General features: G+C 34.2%; 1 protein-coding gene across 1 annotated transcript in view; it reads left to right on the forward strand.

The window, feature by feature from the left end:
* Nucleotides 1–23,124, forward strand: part of CATSPERE (catsper channel auxiliary subunit epsilon) — a 241,820-nt gene that overhangs the window by 45,978 nt on the left and 172,718 nt on the right. Inside the window, exon 7 of the mRNA XM_033414427.2 lies at nt 10,956–11,033. Coding sequence (XP_033270318.2) covers nt 10,956–11,033 — 78 coding nt within the window. The remainder of the gene's footprint in view (nt 1–10,955; nt 11,034–23,124) is intronic.

A 23,124-nucleotide genomic window follows, 5' to 3' on the forward strand; every position in this document is an offset into this window, starting at 1 on the left:
TTCATAAAAATATGTTAGTTAATGTTAATATGTAATAGGTCTATCATAAATTTTAAAATAAATTAATAAATATCTTTAAATATTCTCAATTTTAATTTGTTATATGGTAATAAATATTGATAGAGCTAACCCACATAAAACAACAGCTCTGTGGGATTCTCAATAATTTTTAAGCCTATGAAGGGGTTTTGAGATCCAAAAATTTTGACATCTGGATTGGAGGCTGATTAGAAGTATGACAGAGAGATATATTCAAAAATTTGAAAATTGAAATAAGGTGGTAATATTTGGAAACTTAAGCTCTATAAATATTTTCATTTTCTCAACATAGTGATTTAGTGGAAAGAAGAGGCAGAAAAATAATAAGAAGAAATAAACTTCCTATATTGGATCAAGATGGCTGAATGAGCTCATGTGTTCATATGTATCCATATCCCAGTCCCAGTTGGCATTATAGGATTATTTATTAAGTCTATAACTATAACAGTGAAAAAAAGGAAGAAAGAGTATTATCCGTGGATAAGGAATTTTAAGACAGAAAATAGAGAGAAACTTCTAAAAGTAGAATACCTATTACAGACCCAAATAATGCAAAATAGCCTCCATCTCACTCAAAACATACAGAAATGCCTTTACAAAATACGTATGTATAATACTAGTGTAGACTTTTACATTAATATTAGTACACATGTGTATAGAATTTAAAAGCAAGTAAAGGAATTTCCTAGTTGTCAGAAGTAACTAAAGAACTAAAATCCAGAGTTAGAGAAGAATGAATTCAGAAGTAAGATAATTAGACAGAATATAAGCCCTAGTAGACAAAGGGTGATGTTTTAACATTTGTGTGGGAATTGAAAATGAAGCCTCCAACCTATGGGAGAGGGAGGAGCTGAAACTAATCTCCCTACATGAAGCTAGGATTTATGAAAAGTCTGTAAAATGAGAACTAGTAAGGCTTCACTCACTATCTTAGCGTAATTTCAAATAAATGATACATCCTTTTGGGGGCCATAAATGGACAAGGAGTTACCTTCACAGAGTTTCAGGTGGATGCCCAAGTTAAACATCTCTCAAGAGGTTGAGGAACCTAGAGCCGAGTAGTAAACACAAAAATACAAGCAGTGAAACACATAGGGCGCAGGCAGAGGTGATTATAAAATCCATTTCATAACCAAGGGTGTATAGGACTCTCATAGAAAACAAACCCTCTGAAAATAATCTCAAAATAAAAGCTATAGACCACCAAAAAAAATACAAAACTGCCTGGAATAGACACACACATAAACCTTCTCACACATTTGGAGAAAGTTCATACTTTTCAAAACTAAAGGTGAGAACCATCTGAAAGATGATTAAATCCATATTTTAAATGGTCACAAAGATAAAAGAAGGGATAAAAACAAAGAAAACAAGAATGAGGATTATGCATAATTGTACATCATTGAAAATATCCTATATATATGTCTTAAGATGAAAAAATAGGCATCTAAAAACAAAAATTCAGGTTAAATAAAAGACTACATACAGTTGAGAAAATTGCAGAATTAGTGATTTGGAATGGGAATCATGCAGAATGCAGAATATAAAAATGAAAAGATGGAAAAGCATCGATGAACTATGAACATGCAGCCTGTGCAAAGGAGACCCCAAACACAGTAAGTTAAACAAAATGAGAAGACAGAGAAATATGTAGCAGATGAAGGAGCAAGGTAAAAACCCACCAGAGCAAACGAATGAAGAGGAAATAGGCAGTCTACCTGAAAAATAATTCAGAGTAATGATAGAAAAGATGATCCAAAATCTCAGAAATAGAATGGAGAAAATACAAGAAATGTTTAACAAGGACCTAGAAGAACTACAGAGCAAACAATGATGAACAACACAATAATGAAATTAAAAATACTATTCAAGGAATCCATACCAGAATAACTGAGGGAGAAGAATGGATAAGTGAGCTGGAAGACAAAATGGTGGAAATGACTACCGAGGAGCAGAATAAAGAAAAAACAATGAAAAGAATTGAAGAGAATCTTATAAACCTCCAGGACAACACTAAACGCACCAACATTCAAATTATAGGGGTCCCAGAAGAAGAAGAGAAAAAGAAAGGGACTGAGACAATATTTGAAGAGATTATAGTTGAAAACTTTCCTACCATGGGAAAGGAAATAGTCAATCAAGTCCAGGAAGTGAACAGAGTCCCATACAGGATAAATCCAAGGAAAAACAAACCAAGACACCTATTAATCAAACGATCAAAAATTAAATACAAAGAAAAATATTAAAAAGCAGCAATGAAAAGCCAACAAATAACATACAAGGGAATCCCCATAAGGTTAACAGCTGATCTTTCAGCAGAAACTCTGCAAGCCGAGAGAGAGTGACAGGACATATTTAAAATGATGAAAGGGAAAAACCTGAAACCAAGATTACTCTAGCCATCAAGGATCTCATTCAGATTCAATGGAGAAATCAAAAGCTTTACAGACAAGCAAAAGTTAAGACAATTCACCACCAAACCAGCTTTACAACAAATGCTAAAGAAACTTCTCTAGGCAGGAAACACGAGAAGAAACAGACCTACAAAAACAAACCCAAAACAATTTAAAAAATAGTAATAGGAACATACATATCGATAACTACCTTAAATGTAAATGGATTACATGCTCCAACCAAAAGACATAGACTGGCTGAATGGATACAAAAACAAGACCCATATATATGCTGTCTACAAGAGACCCACTTCAGACCTAGGGACACATACAGACTGAAAGTGAGGGGATGGAAAAAGATATTGCATGCAAATGGAAATCAAAAGAAAGCTGGAGTAGCAAAACTCATATCAGACAAAATAGATTTTAAAATAAAGACTATTACAATAGACAATGAAGGAAACTACATAATGATCAAAGGATCAATCCAAGAGGAAGATACACCAATTGTAAATATTTATGCACCCAACATAGGAACACCTCAATACATAAGGCAAATGCTAACAGCCATATGAGGGGAAATTGACAGTACCACAATAATAGTAGGGGTCTTTAACACATCACTTACACCAATGGACAGATCGTCCAAACAGAAAATAAATAAGGAAACACAAGCTTTAAATGGCACATTAGACCAGATGGGCTTAATTAATATTTATAGGACATTCCATCCAAAAACAACAGAATACACTTCTCAAGTGCACATGGAACATTCTCCAGGATAGATCATATCTTGAGTCACAAATCACGCCTAGGTAAATTACAGAAAATTGAAATTGTATCAAGTATCTTTTCTGACCACAAGGCTATGAGACTTGATATCAATTACAGAAAAAAAAACTGTAAAATATACAAATACATAGAGGCTAAACAATATGCTACTAAATAACCACGAGATCACTGAAGAAATCAAAGAGGAAATCCAAAAATACTTAAAAACAAATGACACTGAAAACATGATGACCCAAAATCTATGGGATGCAGCAAAAGCAATTCTAAGAGGGAAGTTTATTGCAATGCAATCTTATCTCAAGAAACAAGAAAAATCTCAAATAAACAACCTAACCTTAATGTAAAGCAATTAGAGAAAGGAGAACAACAAAAAAAACACCCAAAGTTAGCAGAAGGAAAGAAATCATAAAGATCAGATCAGAAATAAATGAAAAAGAGATGAAGAAGTAATAGCAAAGATCAATAAAACTAAAAGTTCGTTCTTTGAGAAGATAACCAAAATTGATAAACCATTAGCTAGGCTCATGAAGAAAAAAAGGGAGAAGATTCAAATCAACAGAATTAGAAATGAAAAAGTAGAAGTAACAACTGACACTACAGAAATACAAAGGGTCATGAGACACTACTACAAGCAACTCTATGCCAATAAAATGGACAACCTGGAAGAAATGGACAAATTCTTAGAAAACTACAACCTTCCAAGACTGAACCAGGAAGAAATAGAAAATATGAACAGACCAATCACTAGCACTGAAACTGTGCTTAAAAATCTTCCAACAAAGAAGAGCCCAGGACCAGATGGCTTCACAGGTGAATTCTAGCAAACATTTAGAGAAGAGCTAACACCTTTCCTTCTCAAGCTCTTCCAAAATATAGTGGAGGGAAGAATACTCCCAAACTCGTTCTACGAGGCCACCATCACCCTGATACCAACACCAGACAAAGATGTCACAAAGAAAGAAAACTACAGGCTAATATCACTGATGAACATAGATGAATAAATCCTCAACAAAATACCAGAAAACAGAATCCAGCAGCACATTAAAAGGATCATACACCATGATCAAGTGGGGTTTATCCCAGGAATGCAATGATTCTTCTATATACGCAAGTCAATCAATGTGTTACACCATATTAACAAATTGAAGGATAAAAACCAAATGATAATCTCAATAGATATAGAAAAAGCTTTCAACAGAATTCAACATGTATTTATGACAAAAACTCTCCCGAAAGTGGGCATTGAGGGAACCTGCCTCAACATAATAAAGGCCATATATGACAAACCCACAGCAAGCATCATACTCAATGGTAAAAAACTGAAAGCATTTCCTCTAAGATCAGGAAACAGACAAGGTTGCCCAGTCTCACCACTATTATTCAACATAGTTTTGGAAATTCTAGTCACGGCAGTCAGAGAAGAACAAGAAATAAAAGGAATCCAAATCATAAAAGAATAAGTAAAATTGTCACTGTTTGCAGATGACATGATAGTATACATAGAAAATCCTAAAAATGCAACCAGAAAACTACTAGAGCTAATCAATGAATCTGGTAAAGTAGCAGGATACAAAATTAATGTACAAAAATCTCTTGCATTCCTATACACTAACAACGAAAAATCTGAAAGAGAAATTAGGAAACAATCCCAGTTACCACTGCAACAAAAAGAATAAAATACCTAGGAATAAACCTACCAAAGGAGACAAAAGGCCTGTATGCAGAAAACTATAAGACACTGATGAAAGAAATCAAAGATGATACAAATAGATGGAGAGATATTCCATGTTCTTGAATTGGAAGAATAAACATTGTGAAAATGACTGTACTACCCAAAGCAATCTACAGATTCAATGCAATCCCTATCAAACTACCAATGGCATTTTTCACAGAACAAGAACAAAAGATTTCACAATTTGTATGGAAACACAAAAGACCCCAAACAGCCAAAGCAATTTTGAGAAAGAAAATGGAGCTGGAAGAATCAGGCTCCCTGACTTCAGACTATACTACAAAGCTACAGTAATCGAGACAGTATAGTACTGGCACAAAAACAGAAATATAGATCAATGGAACAGGATAGAAACCCAGAGATAAACGCATGCACATATGGTCACTTTATCTTTGTTAAATGAGGCAAGAATATACAATGGAGAAAAGAAAACCTCTTCAATAAGTGGAGATGCGAAAACTGGTCAGCTACATGTAAAAGAATGAAATTAGAACACTTCCTAACACGATACACAAAAATAAACTCAAAATGGATTAAAGACATAAAAGTAAGGCCAGACACTATAAAACTTGTAGAGGAAAACATAGGCAGCACTCTATGAAATAAATCACAGCAAGATCCTTTTGACCCACCTCCTAGAGTAATGGAAATAAAAGCAAAAATAAACAAATGGGACCTAATGAAACTTAAAACTTTTGCACAGCAAAGGAAGCCATAAACAATACAAAAAGACAACCCTCAGAATGGGAGAAAATATTTGCAAATGAAACAAGTGACAAAAGAATCTCCAAATATACAAGCAGCTCAATATCAAATAAAAAACCCAATCCAAAAATGGGTGGAAGACCTAAATAGACATTTCTCCAAAGTAGATATACAGATTGTCAACAAACACATGAAAGGATGCTCAACATCACTAAGCATTAGAGAAATGCTAGTCAAAACCACAATGAGGGGCTTCCCTCATGGCGCAGTTGTTGAGAGTCCACCTGCCGATGCCGGGGACACGGGTTCGTGCCCCGGTCTGGGAGGATCCCAAGTGCCGCGGAGCGGCTGGGCCCGTGAGCCATGGCTGCTGACCCTGCGCGTCCGGAGCCTGTGCTTTGCAACGGGAGAGGCCACAACAGTGAGAGCCCCGTGTACCCCCTCCCAAAAAAAACACAATAAGGTATCACGTCACATGGTTCAGAGTGGCTATCATCAAAAAATCTACAAACAAAAACTGCTGGAGAGGGTGTGGAGAAAAGGGAACACTCTTGCACTGTTGGTGGGAATGTAAATTGATACAGCTGCTATAGAGAACAGTATGGAGGTTCCTTAAAATAGGAACCTACTAAAAATAGAACTACCATACGACCCAGCAATCCCACTACTGGGCATATACCCTGAGAAAACCATCATTCAAAAAGAGATGTGTACCATAATGTTCACTGCCGCACTATTTACAATAGCCAGGACATGGAAGCAACCTAAGTGTCCATCGACAGATGAATGGATAAAGAAGATGTGGCACATATATGCAATGGAATATTACTCAGCCATAAAAAGAAATGAAATTGAGTTATTTGTAGTGAGGTGGATGGACCTAGAGCCTGTCATCCAGAGTGAAGTAAGTCAGAAAGAGTAAAACAAATACCATATGCTAACACATATATAGGGAATGTAAAAGAAAAAATAATGGTTCTGATGAACCTAGGGGCAGGATAGGAATAAAGATGTAGACGTAGAGAATGGACTTGATGACAAGTGGAGGGGGTGTTGGGGAAGCTGGGACGAAGTGAGTAGCATGGACATATATACACTACCAAATGTAAAATAGGTAGCTAATGGGAAGCAGCTGCATAGCACAGGGAAATCAGCTCCATGCTTTGTGACCACCTAGAGGGGTGGGATAGGGAGGGTGGGAGGGAGGCTTAAGAGGGAGGGGATATGGGGATATATGTATACATATAGCTGATTTACTCTGTTATACAGTGCAAACTAACACAACATTGTAAAGCAATTATAGTCCAATAAAGATGTAAAAAAATTTAAATATTCAACAACGATTTCTAATAAAAACACTAAGCAAAACAAGTTTAGAAGGAAACTACTTAATTCTAAAAAAAAAATTTACTTCCCAAATAACTAACAATAATTGTTATAAATTATGAGATATTTCGAATTCAATTAAAATCAGGAACTGGACAAATGTGCTCATAATCACCATTATTATTTAATATTGTATTGAACATAATAATGTAAGTAATAAATTAAGGAAAAGAAGTGTACAATATTATAAATTCATGATAGCAATACAGACTATAAAATACTTAAGAATAAATATAAGAAGACACAGAACCTGTATCAAGAACCACACTGAAATTTTGTCGAATGGCTTAAAAAAGATCTGTTTTTTAAAGTTTCTAACTGGACACCAGAGTCCAATTTTTGATTGAAAAAATATCTTAAAATTTATATGGAATAATGTAGTAAAATAAGCTGTCTTCTTGGAAGAAAACAAAAGTAGAATCCTTGCTTACACCACATATAAAAAAAAAAAAAAATCCCTTGGCATAGAAGACAAATGTAAAACAGAAAACCCTGGATGGTTGGCAGGAGAATCTTGAAGCTGTACTATATGGAATCAAGGGAAATCTTATTCAAGACTGGAAACCAGAATCTATGAATAAAAAGTAGTCATAAATGAAAATGTGAAAATTGAAAACTTTATCACAGAAGTGCCATAAACAAAGTCAACTTATACAACAAATAGTTATGAAAACATTTTACAACATAGATGACAGTACACAGCTAATATCCCTAGTGTTGAAAAGAGATGGAGGGATGTAAACTTTGAAAAATGATTCTACATTATCTTACACATACTCGGCAACTTATACTCAAGAGTATAAGTATATACTCTAAGTATATACTTAGCAATTCTACTCCTAAGTATATACTCAAGAGAAAATCTTGCACTCATGCCTGAATAGACATTTTCAAAAATGCTGGGTGGTGGGATGAATTGGGAGTTTGGGATTGACATATATACACTACTATGTATAAAATAGATAACTAATGAGAACCTACTGTATAGTGCAGGGAACTCTACTTGGTGCTCTGTGGTGACCTAAGTGGGAAGGAAGTCCAAAAAAGAGGGGATATATATATATATATATATATATATATATATATATATATATATATATCTGATTCACTTTGCTGTACAGCAGAAACTGACACAGAAGTGTAAAGCAACTATACTCCAATAAAACAGAAACAAAAATGCTCATAGTAGAATTGCTCATAAAATTCATCCATCCCAAACAGAAGGAATCCAAATGCCCATTAACATAAAAATGGAAAAATTGTGGTATTTTCACATAATGGAATTTTAAATAGTAATGAAAATGAATGAGCTCAGTTATGAGCAGTAACATGAATAAATCCTAGTTACATAATCTTGAAAGAAAAATGAAAGCAGCCCCTAGGGGGTTATGTGTGGGCTGATCAAGTTCAAAAAACTATCATTATATTAATGAAAAACCAACACAGAATTCAGGAAGGTGAGTACCTCTGGGCAGAAACAGGGAACCTGAAAAGGGAGGAATATATAAGTAAATGAAAGATATTTGTAAGGTTCTAGGTCTCGAGTTGGATGGTGGGTTCCTGGTTTTCATTTTACTAATTTACAATTTAAATAATTGCATAAAAGAGGGTCATGCCAATAATGATAGTGTGTCATGGACTGAGGTTTGTGATTATTCTAATAATGTGTCTGTATACCTAAAGTCCAAACAAAACAAAGAGCTCTTACAAATGATAAGAATATGGTAAGTTCCAATAGAAGAATGTAAAAAAGCTATGTACACAAAAGCAAATCTAACAAACATGAAAAGATGCTGAACTTCACTTCATCTCAAGAAAATTCAAATTAACAATGAAATGTCACACTCATCACAGTAGTAAAACTTGAACAAGGGAAAATAACTATTGCTAGAGGGGATCTGGGCAAAAGGGTACACTCAAACATTGCTGGTGGAAAGTGTGAGGAGTTAGAGCCTTATTCACATTTTTGGATAGGAATATGGAAACATCTATTGAAATTAAAAATATATATACCATTTGGATCTAAAATCCCACTCCTGGGAATCTACTCCACAGAAATAAAACCTCTAGTATATACAGCTGTATGGAAAAGGACCTATATTTTGCAGCATTGTAATAGTGGTAAAGCAAAACAAAACAAAACAAAACAAAACTGGAGCCACAGTAAATCTCCATTATTAGAGACATTGATCTGTAAATTATAGTATAAGCACATCATAGAATATTGTTCAGGCATTATAAGAGTTGACTGGGGAATTTCAATGATATATACTTGAGTGAAAAAAAGGGAGAATGTGGGAAGTGTGTATAATGTGATCCAATTTTGTTTAAAAAAAAGAATGTCTTAAGATGCCTCTTTTTAAAAATATATGTACGCATGTATTTGTGTTTATCTCTGCAAATGCATAGCATGGAGAAAAATAGCAAAAAGTAAATACTAGTTGTTAACTCAAATTACGTAGGTTGAGAGAAGATTAATATAGGTAAAGGGAATATGAAAAGGAGGAAGGGAGGGAGGGAGGGAGGGAGGGATGGAGGGAGGCAGGAAGGGCAGCCATATATAGGGACAATATAAAATCTAAGGCAAACAGATTTAATAAGATAAAGAGGAATGCCACATAATTATAAAAGTAATAAAGTTTTCATATGTACATATATATGTCTATGTAACCACCACACAGATCAAGATATAGAACATCTAGAACATTCTTTATGTTAAAAACTTCTACAAATTAATAAATAAAAGACTAAAAGCCAGATAGAAAATGAGCAAAGGAAATGAACAAATAGTTCACCAGACGGGAAATAGAAATAGAACTTGAATATATGGAAAGATGCTCAAACTTTCTCATGATAAAAGAAATGCAGATTAAAACTGCATCAACGTACCATTTTTCATCCAACGACTGACAATATCAAAATGTAAGACAACACATCATGTTGGGAAGGCTGTGTAGAAAGAAGAGATCTCATACATTGCTGGTGAGAAGGTATGTTGTTGCAACTGCTATGGAGAACAATTTAGCAGCATCTACAAAAATTACAAATTCATATACTCTATGACTCAACAATTCCACTTTTAGGAATACTCAAAAGTGGAAAATAATATATGTTCAGAGTTGCTCATTATAACTTTGATTGTAATGGCAAAGGATATAAACAAATATTTATTAGCAGGTTACTTGTTAAATTATGGTTCCTCCATAATTTGTAATAATATGTAAAATAATATGAAAGATTAATGAGAATATTTAAAGATCTCTAAGATATAACTTTAAGTGAAGAATATAATGTTCAAAAGTGCATTTAGCACACTAGTATTTTATAAAAAGGAGAAAAATAACACTGGTTATGCACAAAAATTTTATAGAAATACAAAAAAACTTACCAATAGTAGTTACTTGCAGGGTGTAGTAGACTTGTGGGAACTGAGTGATGAAGTACAGGGTGGGAGAGACAATTTTCACTGTATTTTTAATATAATTTATTTTTATAATAAATAAGTTGTCTATTTAAGAAGAAAACAATAAAAAGAATTACATCTACATCTATTGAAATGGCTATGGTGTATTAAGTGACAAAAGCACATTATAAATAACATGAATAGTGTAATCTCATTTTTGTAAAAAGTGTATGAGTGTGTGGGGAGGCTGCTGTGTCTGTGGGTGTAGAAAAAGACATATAAGCATTCATACAAAGTTTTAACATTAGTTACCTCAGGAGTGTAGAGGATGTTATTAATTCTTTGGACAGTTTCTCTTGTTAAAAACAACACGTATTACTTTTGATATTTTAAACTGAGATATTCAAAATTTTAAAAACAAATAAAAACATTTTTTGGTTATGTTTTGCCACAACTAAAAATTTGTCCAAAGTGTCAAGAAATGCAACCACATTTTATTTCGTAGGTTATCATTATATGGATATACGATCCAGAAAACGCAGACCCTAGTGAATTGCTATGGAATGCAAATGAACCTTCCCTAGTAGGTGGAAACATTATTATTATCCTAGATAAAATAATATGCTACATTTCTCTTTTAAGGGCTGTGAATAATTTATATTAAACAGCCTAGAACTAGATACATTTTAATTATCCATTAAATTTAGTTTAGTCATTATAGTGATTTTGAACTTGTGCTCGATTTCTACAATTATAAATCTTTCTTTAGAATTCTTCCGTATTTTCTATGACTTCATTATTCACAAAGAGGCTGACCGTTAAAATGCTTTAAAGATGTTTCTTGAGCATCTTTGTTGAAGTCATCCTTCAAAAATCTGTCTAGTCCTTTATTGAATCCTTTACCACTTGAGACTAATGATTTTCCTAAAAGTGCAGCCCAGTGAATAAATAAGTCCTTTCTTTTATCTGTTACAAATTTACCTCTTTCAAGATTCAAGTTCTGTCTTCTGTTACAATCATAATGTATAGAAGAGAAACGTAAAATGAGTTTTAGTTTCTTATGGGATTCTTTATGTCTTCATGAGTTGAGATATGATTTTTTAGTAGCATGCTGTCATGCCTCATGGTAATCAAATTCACAAGAGATAGACTGATAAATTAAAATGACAATGAATCAATTAATTGTTTTATTTGGCAATAAACGTTAGAGGGAATAAAATATATTAATGGTAATTAAATACTTTAAGTATTACTCTTACTTAATTTCTAATCTTTTAAGTGAAAATATGCACAATTTAACATTATTTAGTTCATGCTAAATAATCATACCTAATACTTTACTTTTTTCTTTTTAATTTCCATGTTTATTCATGATCATGTCATTTCCTTGAAACATTTCTCCATTACAAACAACATAGACTTTTTTTTTCTCAATTCATGCATTTATTCATCCTTTTAATCTATACATTTTTATTGTGGAAAAGTATACATAATATAAAATCTACCATTTTAAACATTCTTATGAGTACAATTCAGAGACATTAAGTAAATTTCCTTTTATAAAATTTTTATTGAGATATAGTTGATTTACAATGTTATGTTAGTTTCAGGTGTACAGCAAAGTGATTAAAAAAATATATATATATATATATTTCCATTTGGTAATCATAAGTTGGTTTTATATATCTGTGAGTATTTCTGTTTTGTGTATAAGTTCAGTGTATCATTTTTTTTAGATTTCACATATAACAATAGCATATGATATTTCTCTTTCTCTGTCTGACTTACTTCACTTAGTATGATAATATCTAGGTCCATCCATGTTGCTGCACATGGCATTATTTCATTCTTTTTTATGGCTGACTAATATTCCATTGTGTATAAATACCAAATCTTCTTATCCATTCATCTATCAATGGACACCTACATTGTTTCCATGTCTTGGCTATTGTAAATAGTGCTGCTATGAATATTTGAGTGCGTGTATATATATATATATATATATATATATATATATATATATTTTATGTTGAGGTAGGTTCCCTCTGTGCCCACTTTCTGGAGATTTTTTATCATAAATCGGTGTTGAATTTTGTCAAAAGCTTTTTCTGCATCTATTGAGATGATCATATGGTTTTTCTTCTTCAGTTTGTCAATATGGTGTATCACATTGATTGATTTGTGTATATTGAAGAATCCTTGCATCACTGGGATAAATCCCACATGATCATGGTGTATGATCCTTTTAATATGTTGTTGGATTCTGTTTACTAGTATTTTGTTGAGGATTTTGGCATCTGTATTCATCAGTGATATTGGTCTGAAATTCTCTTTTTGTAGTATCTTTGTCTGTTTTTAGTGTCAGGGTGATAGTGGCCTTATAGAATGAGTTTGGGAGTGTTCCTTCCTCTGCAATTTTTTGGAAGAGTTTGAGAAGGATGGGTGTTAGCTCTTCTCTAAATGTTTAATGGAATTCACCTGTGAAGCCATCTGATCCTGGACTTTTGTTTGTTGGAAGATTTTAAATCACAGTTTCAATTTCATTACTTGTGACTGGTCTGTTCATATTTTCTATTTCTTCCTGGTTCAGTCTTGGAAGGTTGTAGTTTTCTAAGAATTTGTCCATTTCTTCCAGGTTGTGCATTTTATTGGCATAGTGTTGCTTGTAGTGGTCTCTTAGGATGCTTTGTATTGCTGCAGTGTCTGTTGTAACTACTCCTTTTTCATTTCTAATTTTATTGATTTGAGTCCTCTCCCTCTTTTTTTTTTTTTTTTGCCGTACGCAGGCCTCTCACTGTTGTGGCCTCTCCTGTTGCGGAGCACAGGCTCCGGACGCGCAGGCTCAGTGGTCATGGCTCACGGGCCCAGCCGCTCCGCAGCATGTGGGATCCTCCCAGACCAGGGCACGAACCCGTGTCCCCTGCATCGGCAGGCAGACTCTCAACCACTGCACCACCAGGGACGCCCCGTCTCTCTTTTTCTTGATAGTCTGGCTAATGGTTTATCAATTTTGTTTATCTTCTCAAAGAACCAGCTTTTAGTTTTATTGATCTTTGCAGTTGTTTCCTTTGTTTCTATTTCATTTATTTCTGCTCTGATCTTTATGATTTCTTTCCTTCTACTAACTTTGGGTTTTGTTTGTTCTTCTTTCTCTAGTTCCTTTAGGTGTAAGGTTAGGTTGTTAACTGAGATGTTTGTTGTTTCTTGACGTAGGATTGTACTGCTATAAACTTCCCTCTTAAAACTGCTTTTGCTGAATCCCATAGGTTTTAGATTGTCATGTTTTCATTGTCATTTGTCTCTAGGTATTTTTTTATTTCCTTTTTGATTTCTTCAGTGATCTCTTGGTTATTTAGTAATGTACTGTTTAGCCTCCATGTCTTTGTGGGTTTTACGGGCTTTTTTCCCTATAATTGATTTCTATTCTCATAGTGCTGTGGTCAGAAAAGATGCTTGATATGATTTCCATTTCCTAAATTTACTGAGGCTTGATTTGTGCCCCAAGATGTGATCTATCCTGGAGAATGTTCCATGCACTCTTGAGAATAAAGTGTAATCTGCTGTTTTTGGATGCAATGTCCTATAAATATCAATGAAATCTATCTGGTCTATTGTGTCCTTTAAAGCTTGTGTTTCCTTATTAATTTTCTGTTTGGATGATCTGTCCATTAGTGTAAGTGAGTTGTTAAAGCGTCCCACTATTGTTACTGTTGACTTCCTCTTTTATAGCTGTTAGCAGTTGCCTTATATATTGAGGTGCTCCTATTTTGGGTGCATATATATTTATAATTGTTATATCTTCTTGGATTGATCCCTTGATCATTACATAGTATCCTTCCTTGTCTCTTGTAACGTTCCTTTTTTTTCCTTTTTTTTTTTGCGGTACGCGGGCCTCTCACTGTTGTGGCCTCTCCCGTTATGGAGCACAGGCTCCAGACATGCAGGCTCAGTGGCCATGGCTCACGGGCCTAGGTGCTCCACGGCATGTGGGATCTTCCCAGACTGGGGCACAAACCCATGTCCCGTGCATCGGCAGGTGGACTCTCAACCACTGGGCCACAAGGAAAGCCCCGTTCTTTATTTTAAAGTGTATTTTATCTGATATGAGTATTGCTACTCCAGCTTTGTTTTGATTTCCATTTGCATGGAATATCTTTTTCCATCCCCTCACTTTCAGTCTGTATGTGTCCCTAGGTCTGAAGTGGGTCTCTTGTAGACAGCATATATATGGGTCTTGTTTTTGTATCCATTCAGTGAGCCTGGGTCTTTTGGTTGGAGCATTTAATCCATTCACGTTTAAGGTAATTATTGATATGTATGCTCCTATTACCATTTTCATAATTGTTTGGGGTTTGTTTTTGTAGGTCCTTTTCATCTCTTGTGTTTCCCACTTAGAGAAGTTCCTTTAGCATTTGTTGTAGAGCTGGTTTGGTGGTGCTGAATCCTCTTAGCTTTTGCTTGTCTGTAAAGCTTTTGATTTCTCCGTTGAATCTGAATGAGATCCTTGCCGGGTAGAGTAATCTTGGTTGTAGGTTCTTCCCTTTCATCACTTTAAGTATATCATGCCACTCCTTTCTGGCTTGTAGAGTTTCTGCTGAGAAATCAGCTGTTAACCTTATGGGAGTTCCCTTGTATGTTATTTGTCGTTTTCCCTTGATGCTTTCAATAATTTTTCTTTGTCTTTAATTTTTGCCAATTTGATTACTATGTGTCTCAGCATGTTTCTCCTTGAGTTTATCCTGTATGGGACTTGCTGCGCTTCCTGGACTTAGGTGGCTATTTCCTTTCCCATGTTAGGGAAGTTTTCGACTATAATCTCTTCAAATATTTTCTCAGGTCCTTTCTCTGTCTCTTCTCCTTCTGGGACCCCTATAATGCGAATGTTGTTGCCTTTAATGTTGTCCCAGAGATCTCTTAGGCTGTCTTCATTTCTTTTCATTGTTTTTTCTTTATTCTGTTCCACAGCAGTGAATTCCACCATTCTGTCTTCCAGGTCACTTATCCATTCTTCTGCCTCAGTTATTCTGCTATTGATTCCTTCTAGTATATTTTTCGTTCAGTTATTGTATTGTTCATCTCTGTTTGTTTGTTCTTTAATTCTTCTAGCTCTTTGTTAAATATTTCGTACATCTTCTCAATCTTTGCCTCCATTCTTTTTCCAAGGTCCTGGATCAGCTTCACTATCATTATTCTGAAATCTTTTTCTGGAAGGTTGCCTAGCTCCACTTTATTTAGTTGTTTTTCCGGGGTTTTATCTTGTTCCTTCGTCTGCCTTTTCATCTTGTCTATCTTTCTGTGAATGTGGTTTTTTTCTCATGTATCTTTTTGAATTATAATTTTCCCCAGATATATACCCAGGAGTGGGATTGCTGGATCATATTGTAACTCTATTTTTAGTTTTTTATGGAACCCCTGTACTGTTCTCCATAGTGGCTGCACTGATTTACATTCCCACCAACAGTGTTGGAGGGTTCCTTTTTCTTCACACCCTCTCCAACATTTATTATTTGTAGACTTTTTAATGATGGCCATTCTGACTGGTATGAGGTAATATTTCATTGTAGTTTTGATTTGCATTTCTCTAATAATTAGAGATGTTGGACCTCTTTTCGTGTGCCTGTTGGCCATCTGTATATCTTCTTTGGAGAAATGTCTATTTGAATCTTCTGCCCATTTTTTGATTAGGTTGTTTTTTTGATATTGAGCTGACAAACAGCATAGAGTTGAGTCTTAGACTATTAATATGGCACACAAAGCCCTTAGTATCCCATCTCTGCCACTCTTCTCTGGCCTTAGCTCTCCACATGTCCTGTCTCCAGCAGCTGCACTCTGCTGTCTCCCTTTACACTTCTGCTCTTCCATGAGCCTGTGTCTCTGCTTATGCCATTCTCTCCACAGGAACTGCCCATTCCCTTTCCTAATCTAGTCATCTTTAAGTCTCAAGTCAGGTATCATTGCCTCCAAGATGCCTGCCATGACCAAATCAGGATTTTTGTTACATGAGTAGTTTGCAAGGATTATTGTAATACTGCAGTTTTGATAAATCATCCACAAAATAGCTCTGGCAAAATATAAACTGTCTGTTTGGGCTTTTATCAACCAATAGATAATGTGCCTAATAGACACCCACATCCTAATTCTACCTCTGATTCCATTCTTCATTCTCTTCCTTAACCCTTAACCGTCCCTGACTTTGAACTCAAAATAATCCCTTATGTTTAACTCATTTCTGTACTTTATTTCACCTTTGAACCTCAACCCACTTCTGTCTCACATCCCTATCTGAGCCTTACCCTTTCCCCAACACCCACACCAGGGAAAAGAGAACCAGCAGTAGCATGTGACTCAGGGATGGGGTACAGGATAACTTATTTGTACATGTGGTTAAATAACTATTAAAAGGCTCAGAGTTTTAGTTTATTTGAGGTTTTTTTCCTTCACCATTTTAACTATGAATTACATCATAAAGAAAAAACCATAAAAGCTAAGTATCCAGTTTAGTGAATAATAATAAATAACCATATAACTACTATCAAGTGATGAAACATTAACAATAGTACAGAAGGTCCCCATATTTTCCACCTCCATGAACATAATTTCTCCCTCCACAGTAGAGGTGCTTGTATGGACATAATCCTTCCCTTCCCCTGGAGGTAACCATTATTCTGAATATTTTGTGATAATAATTGCTCTGCTTTTTTCTTTAGTTTACCACATGATTCCTAAACAATGCAGTTTAGTTGGTTTTATTTTTGTTTTTCTACTTTAAATAAATTGAATCATGCTTTATATACACTGCATATTGCTTTTTATTTTTGATCATAATTATATAAGATTTATCCATGTTATATATACCTATAGTTTGCTCATTTTCATTGCTGTATGTTATTCATTGTTTCAACACACCACACATTTTTTATCCATTTTAGAGTCAATGAATTTGGTGTTGGGTTTTGTTTTGTTTTGTTTTTAATGAGTGTTGGTTTCTTTTTTCAGCTTTATTGAAATATGATTGATCTTTAGCATTGTGTAAGTTTAAAGTATACATGTGTTGATTTAATATACTTACATATTGTGAAATGATTACCATAGTAGAATTTTTAAGACCTCCATCACCTCACATAGTTATATTTTCTTTTTTGTGGTAAGAACATTTAAGACCTACTCTTTCAGCACCTTTCAAGTACTTTCATAGAGTATTGTTAACTATTTTCACTATGCTATAAATTAGATCCCCAGAACCTATTCATCTTATAATTGGAAGTTTATACCCTTTAACCAGTATCTCCCCATTTTACCCACTGCTCAGCCGCTTGTAACCACCATTCTACTGTTTCTATGAATTCAGCATTTTTAGATTCCACATGAAAGTGAGATCATACTGTATTTGTCTTTCTCTGTCTGACTTATTTCACTTAACATTTTTACATATCACATCTTCTTTATCCAATCACCCACTGACGGACAGTTAGGTTTTTCCATATCTTGGCTATTGTAAATAATGCTGCAATAAGCATGAGAGTGAAGGTATCTCTTCGATAGATGTCCTGTTTTATTTTCCTTTGGATATGCACCCAGAATTGGGATTGTTGGATCATATGATAGTTCTATTTTAAATTTTTTAGGACCTTCCATACTGTTTTCCATAATTTCTGTACCAACTTACATTCCCACCAACAGTGCACAAGAGTTCCCTTTTCTCCATATCCTTGTCAACATTTGTTCTTTCTTGTTTTTTTGATAATAGCCATCCTAAGTGGTGTGAGATGTTATCTTACTGTGGTTTTGACTTGCATTTCCCTTATAATTAGTGATGTTGAGCACATTTTCATGTACCTTTTGGCCATTTGTATGTCTTCTTTAGGAAAATGCCTATTAATTCCTCTTCCCATTTTTCAATCAGATTTTTTTCTTTTTTTGCTATTGAGTTGTATATGTTCCTTACATACTTTGCATATAAACCCTTTATCAGATGTATGACTTGCAAATATTTTCTCCTTTTCCATAGGTTGCCTTTTTACTCTGTTGATTATTTCTTTGTTGTGCAGAAGTTTTTTAATTTGATGTAGTTCCACTTACTTATTTTCACCTTTGTTGTTTGTGCTTTTGGTGTCATATTCATATCCAAAAAATCATTGCCAAGACCAATGTCAAAAAAGCTTTTCCCCTATTTTCTTCTAGGAGTTTTACAGTTTCAGGTATTATGTTTAAATTTCTAATCCATTTAAAGTTAATTTTTGTGGTTGGTATAAGGTAGGGTTCCAATTTCATTCTTGTGTACATGATTATAAATTTTTTCCAGCAACATTTATTGAAGAGACTATCCTTTCCCTATTGAGTATTCTTGGCTGTCTTGTCAAATATTAGTTGACCATATATGCAAGTGTTTATTTCTTTGCTCTTGATTCTGTTCCTTGCTATGTGTGTCTATTTTAATGCCAGTACCATACTGTTTTGATTACTATAATTTGAAATCAGAAAGTGTGATTTCTTCTGGCTCTGTTCTTCTTTCTCAGGATTTTCTTGGCTATTTGAAGTCTTTTGTGGTTCCATACAAATTTTAGGATTATTTTTTCTACTCTTGTGAAAAAATGCCATTGAGATTTTGATAGGAATTATATTGAATTTATAGATGGCTCTGAGTAGCAGGGACATTTTAACAATATTAATTCTTCTGATCCATGAACATGGGATATTTTTCCATTTATTTGTGTCTTCTTAAATTTATTTTATCAAAGTCTTATAATTTTTTGTTTACAGATATTTCACCTCCTTGGTTAAATTTATCCCCAAGTACTTCATTTTTTTGATGCTATTGTGAATGGGATTGTTTCCTTTATTTCTTTTTCAAATAGCTCAATGTTAGTATATAGAAATGCAACTGATTTCTGCATGTTGATTTTGTATCCTGCAACTTTACTGAATTTGCTGACAAGTTCTAACAGTTTTGGGTGGCTTCCTTAGGATTTTCTAAATATAAGATCATGTTATCTACAAAGACATTTTTATTTCCTTTTCAATTTGGATGCTTTTTTTTTTTTTCTTGCCTGGTTATTCTGGCTAGGACATCCAGTACTACGTGGAATAGGAGTGGTGAGGTTGAGCACCCTTGTCTTCATCCTGACCTTAAAGCAAAAGTTTTTAACCTTTCCCCACTGAGTATGATGATAGCTATGGGCTTATCATATATGGCTTTTATTATGTTGAGGTAGATTTCTTCTATACCCAATCAACTGAGCGTTTGTATCAAGAAAGGATGTTGTGTTCTGTCAAATGCTTTCTCTGTGTGTATTGAGATGATCAAATGATTTTTGTCTTTCATCCTATTAATGTGATTTGTCATATTTATTGACTTGTATATGTTGAACCATCCTTGCAACCCAGGGATAAATCCCACTTGATCATTGTGTATGATCCTCTTGGTGTGCTGTTGAATTTGGTTTGCTAGTGTGTTGCTGAGAATTTTTACATCTATATTCATCAGGGATATTGGCCTTAAGTTTTCTTTCCTGTAATGTTCCTATCTGATTTTGGTATCAAGGTAATGCTGGCCTCATAAAATGAGTTGGGAAGGGTTCCCTCCACCTCAAGTTTTGGGAAGAGTTTCAGAAGTATTGGTATTAATTCTTTAAATGTTTGATAGAATTCACCAGTTAAACTATCTAGTCCAGGTTTTGTTGTTGTTGTTTTCTTTTTTTTTTTTTTTATGGTATACGGGCCTCTCACTGTTGTGGCCTCTCCCGCTGCGGAGCACAGGCTCCGGACACGCAGGCTCAGTGGCCATGGCTCACGGGCCCAGCCGCTCCATGGCATGTGGGATCTTCCTGGACCGGGGCACGAACCCGTGTCCCCTGCATCAGCAGGTGGACTCTCAACCACTGTGCCACCAGGGAAGCCCTGTTGTTGTTTTTATTGGGAGATTTTTGCTTACTGATTAGGTCTTCTTACTCATTATTAGTCTGTTCACATTTTCTATTTTTTCAGGATTCATTCTTAGTTGGTTGTATGTTTGTAGGAATCTGTACATTTCTTCTAGGTTATACAATTTTTTGGTATGTAATTGGTCACATTTTTCTCTTATGAGCCTTTGCATTTGTGTGGTATCAGTTGTAATGTCTTCTTTTTCATTTTTTATTTTATTTATTTGAGACTTTTGTCTTTTTTCTTAGCCTAGTTAAGAATGTGTCAATTTTGTTTATTTTTTCAAAAAGCCATTTCTTAGTTTTGTTGTTTTTTTTCTATTCCCTACTTGATTTGTTTCTGCTCTGATCTTTATTATTTCTTTCCTTCTGCTCACTTTAGGCTTAGTTTGCTTCTCTTTCTCTAGTTCTTTGAGGTGTAAAGTTAAGTTGTTTATTTGAAATCTTTTTTTTTAATGTAGGCATTTATTGCTTCCCTTTCAGTCTTGCTTTTGATACATCCCATAAATTCTGTTATGTTGTGTTTATGTTTTCATTTGTCTTGAGGTATTTAAAAAATTTCCTTTGATTTCCTCTTTGACCCAATTATTGTTCAAGATTGTGCAGTTTAATTTGCATGTGTATGTGATTATTCATATTTTCTAACTATTACTGATTTCTGGTTTCATTCCATTGTGGTTGGAAAAGATACTTGGAATGATTTTTGTTTTTAATAAATTTGGACTTTTCTTTATTTATTTTGGCTGTGTTGGGTCTTCGTTTCTGTGCGAGGGCTTTATCTTGTTGCGGCAAGCAGAGGCCACTCTTCATTGTGGTGCATGGGCCTCTCACTATTGCAGCCTATCTTGTTGCGGAGCACAGGCTCCAGACGCGCAGGCTCAGTAGTTGTGGCTCACGGGCCTAGTTGTTCCACGGCATGTAGGATCTTCCCAGACCAGGGCCCGAACCCGTCTCCCCTGCATTGGCAGGCAGATTCTCAACCACTGTGCCACCAGGGAAGGCCCCAGAATGATTTTCATCTTCTTAAATTTTTAAGACTTAAAAATTATTTTATGACCTCACATGTGATCTATCACTGGTAAGGGTAATTTTATAGGCAAATACAGAACAATATAACACTGTAATGGTGGTGCATGAATCACTTTTAACCCTAATATAAAAGTTAAAAGACAAAAATTTGTTAATAGATGCATAACACACAAAAAAGTAAGCTCTGACTACACGAACACAAAGGGGGCAGGTAGTAAAAGTGTAATTTATTTATGTGATTGAAGTTGCTATCAACTTAAAATAGTTTTAACTGTAAGATATTTTATGTAAGCCTCAAGTTACAAAAAACTAGTATATAGTTTCTATCAGATATATTATTACAAAAGATGAGAAAAAATCAAAGAAAAGCACTACAAAAATCATCAAATAACAAGGAAAACAGCAATAGGGAAAGAGAAGAATAACACAACTGCAAGTCAGACCAAAAAATTAACAAAATGGCAATATGAAGACCTTATTTATCAATAAGTACTTAAATTCAAATGGATTAAACCCCCAATCAAAAGGCATAGAACGACTGAATGGATTTTTTTAAAAACATCCAGCAATATGCTGTCAACATGCAACTCACTTTACATTTAAAGACACACATAGGAGAAAAGTGAAGGGATGAAAATAGATTCCATGCAAATTGTGAGAGAGCTTTACTCTCCTCTGGGTGGTGAGATTATTTTCCTCTCTATTTATTCAACACATATTTATAAATGCTGGTTTGGGAGGCAGAGTCTCGAGGCAGTAGTTCAGTTTTGGACATACCGGTTTGAAGTGCTTGTAAGTCAAGTAAGAGAGAAACACTCCCTGAAAAGGGGAAATTAGTCTAATGTTTCAAATGCTGCTGAAAAATCAATTAAGAAACTAAAAGATATTTATTAAATTTAGCAGCATGTATAAACATATATTGATGTTACAACTAGAATACTTTTCTAAAAAGTATTAGAAGTTGGGCACTAGATAGTGAAATCTGCTAATGATAATTAATAGTAATAAAATAAATAGGCATATTCCTTTTAGAAATCATTTTGCTCAATTCATATGAAGAATTATTAAAGTGTTCATAACTTTTGATCCAGTAATCACATTTTCAAGAATCTAATCAAAGGAAATAGTGCTAATGTAGAAAAGACTGTATCTGATAATGTCCATGGCAATAATATTTACAAAAGTGAAAAAGTAAAGCTACCTAAATGTCCAATAGGGGAGTGTTAAGTAAGTAATGATAACTCACTCAATGGAATATTATGCTGTCATTTAACATGGAATATTATGCTATCATTTAAAATGTCATTTTAAATGATATATAGACTTCAGGTTATATAACATGAATACATAACAGTAACCTACATTTGGTAAATCCTAAGAAAATATCCTAAATATGTTTTTTATACTTTTGATGATTTCTTTGTGGTAATTTTTTTCTATATTTATAAAACCATCTTTAATGACCATGAATTACCCTATTAATGGAGAAACATATGTTCTTAAGCTTGTTGGCATAATTATCTTAACTTTATCTTAGTCTATCCTTTTTTCTATCATCTTGCTGTATAGGTTGCTTGTTGTATTTTATTTCCATCTTATTCTTTGCTACATTAAGAATGCTCCATTTAGTCTTTTCCTTTGCAGGTATATGAAGGATAGTTGTATTTAAAATTCTGAATAGTGAATAAGATTTTTAGAAACAAAATTTAACTGATCTATTATTTA

Source organism: Orcinus orca, chromosome 1, assembly GCF_937001465.1.
Source record: "Orcinus orca chromosome 1, mOrcOrc1.1, whole genome shotgun sequence".
In the NCBI taxonomy this organism is placed as follows: domain Eukaryota; kingdom Metazoa; phylum Chordata; class Mammalia; order Artiodactyla; family Delphinidae; genus Orcinus; species Orcinus orca.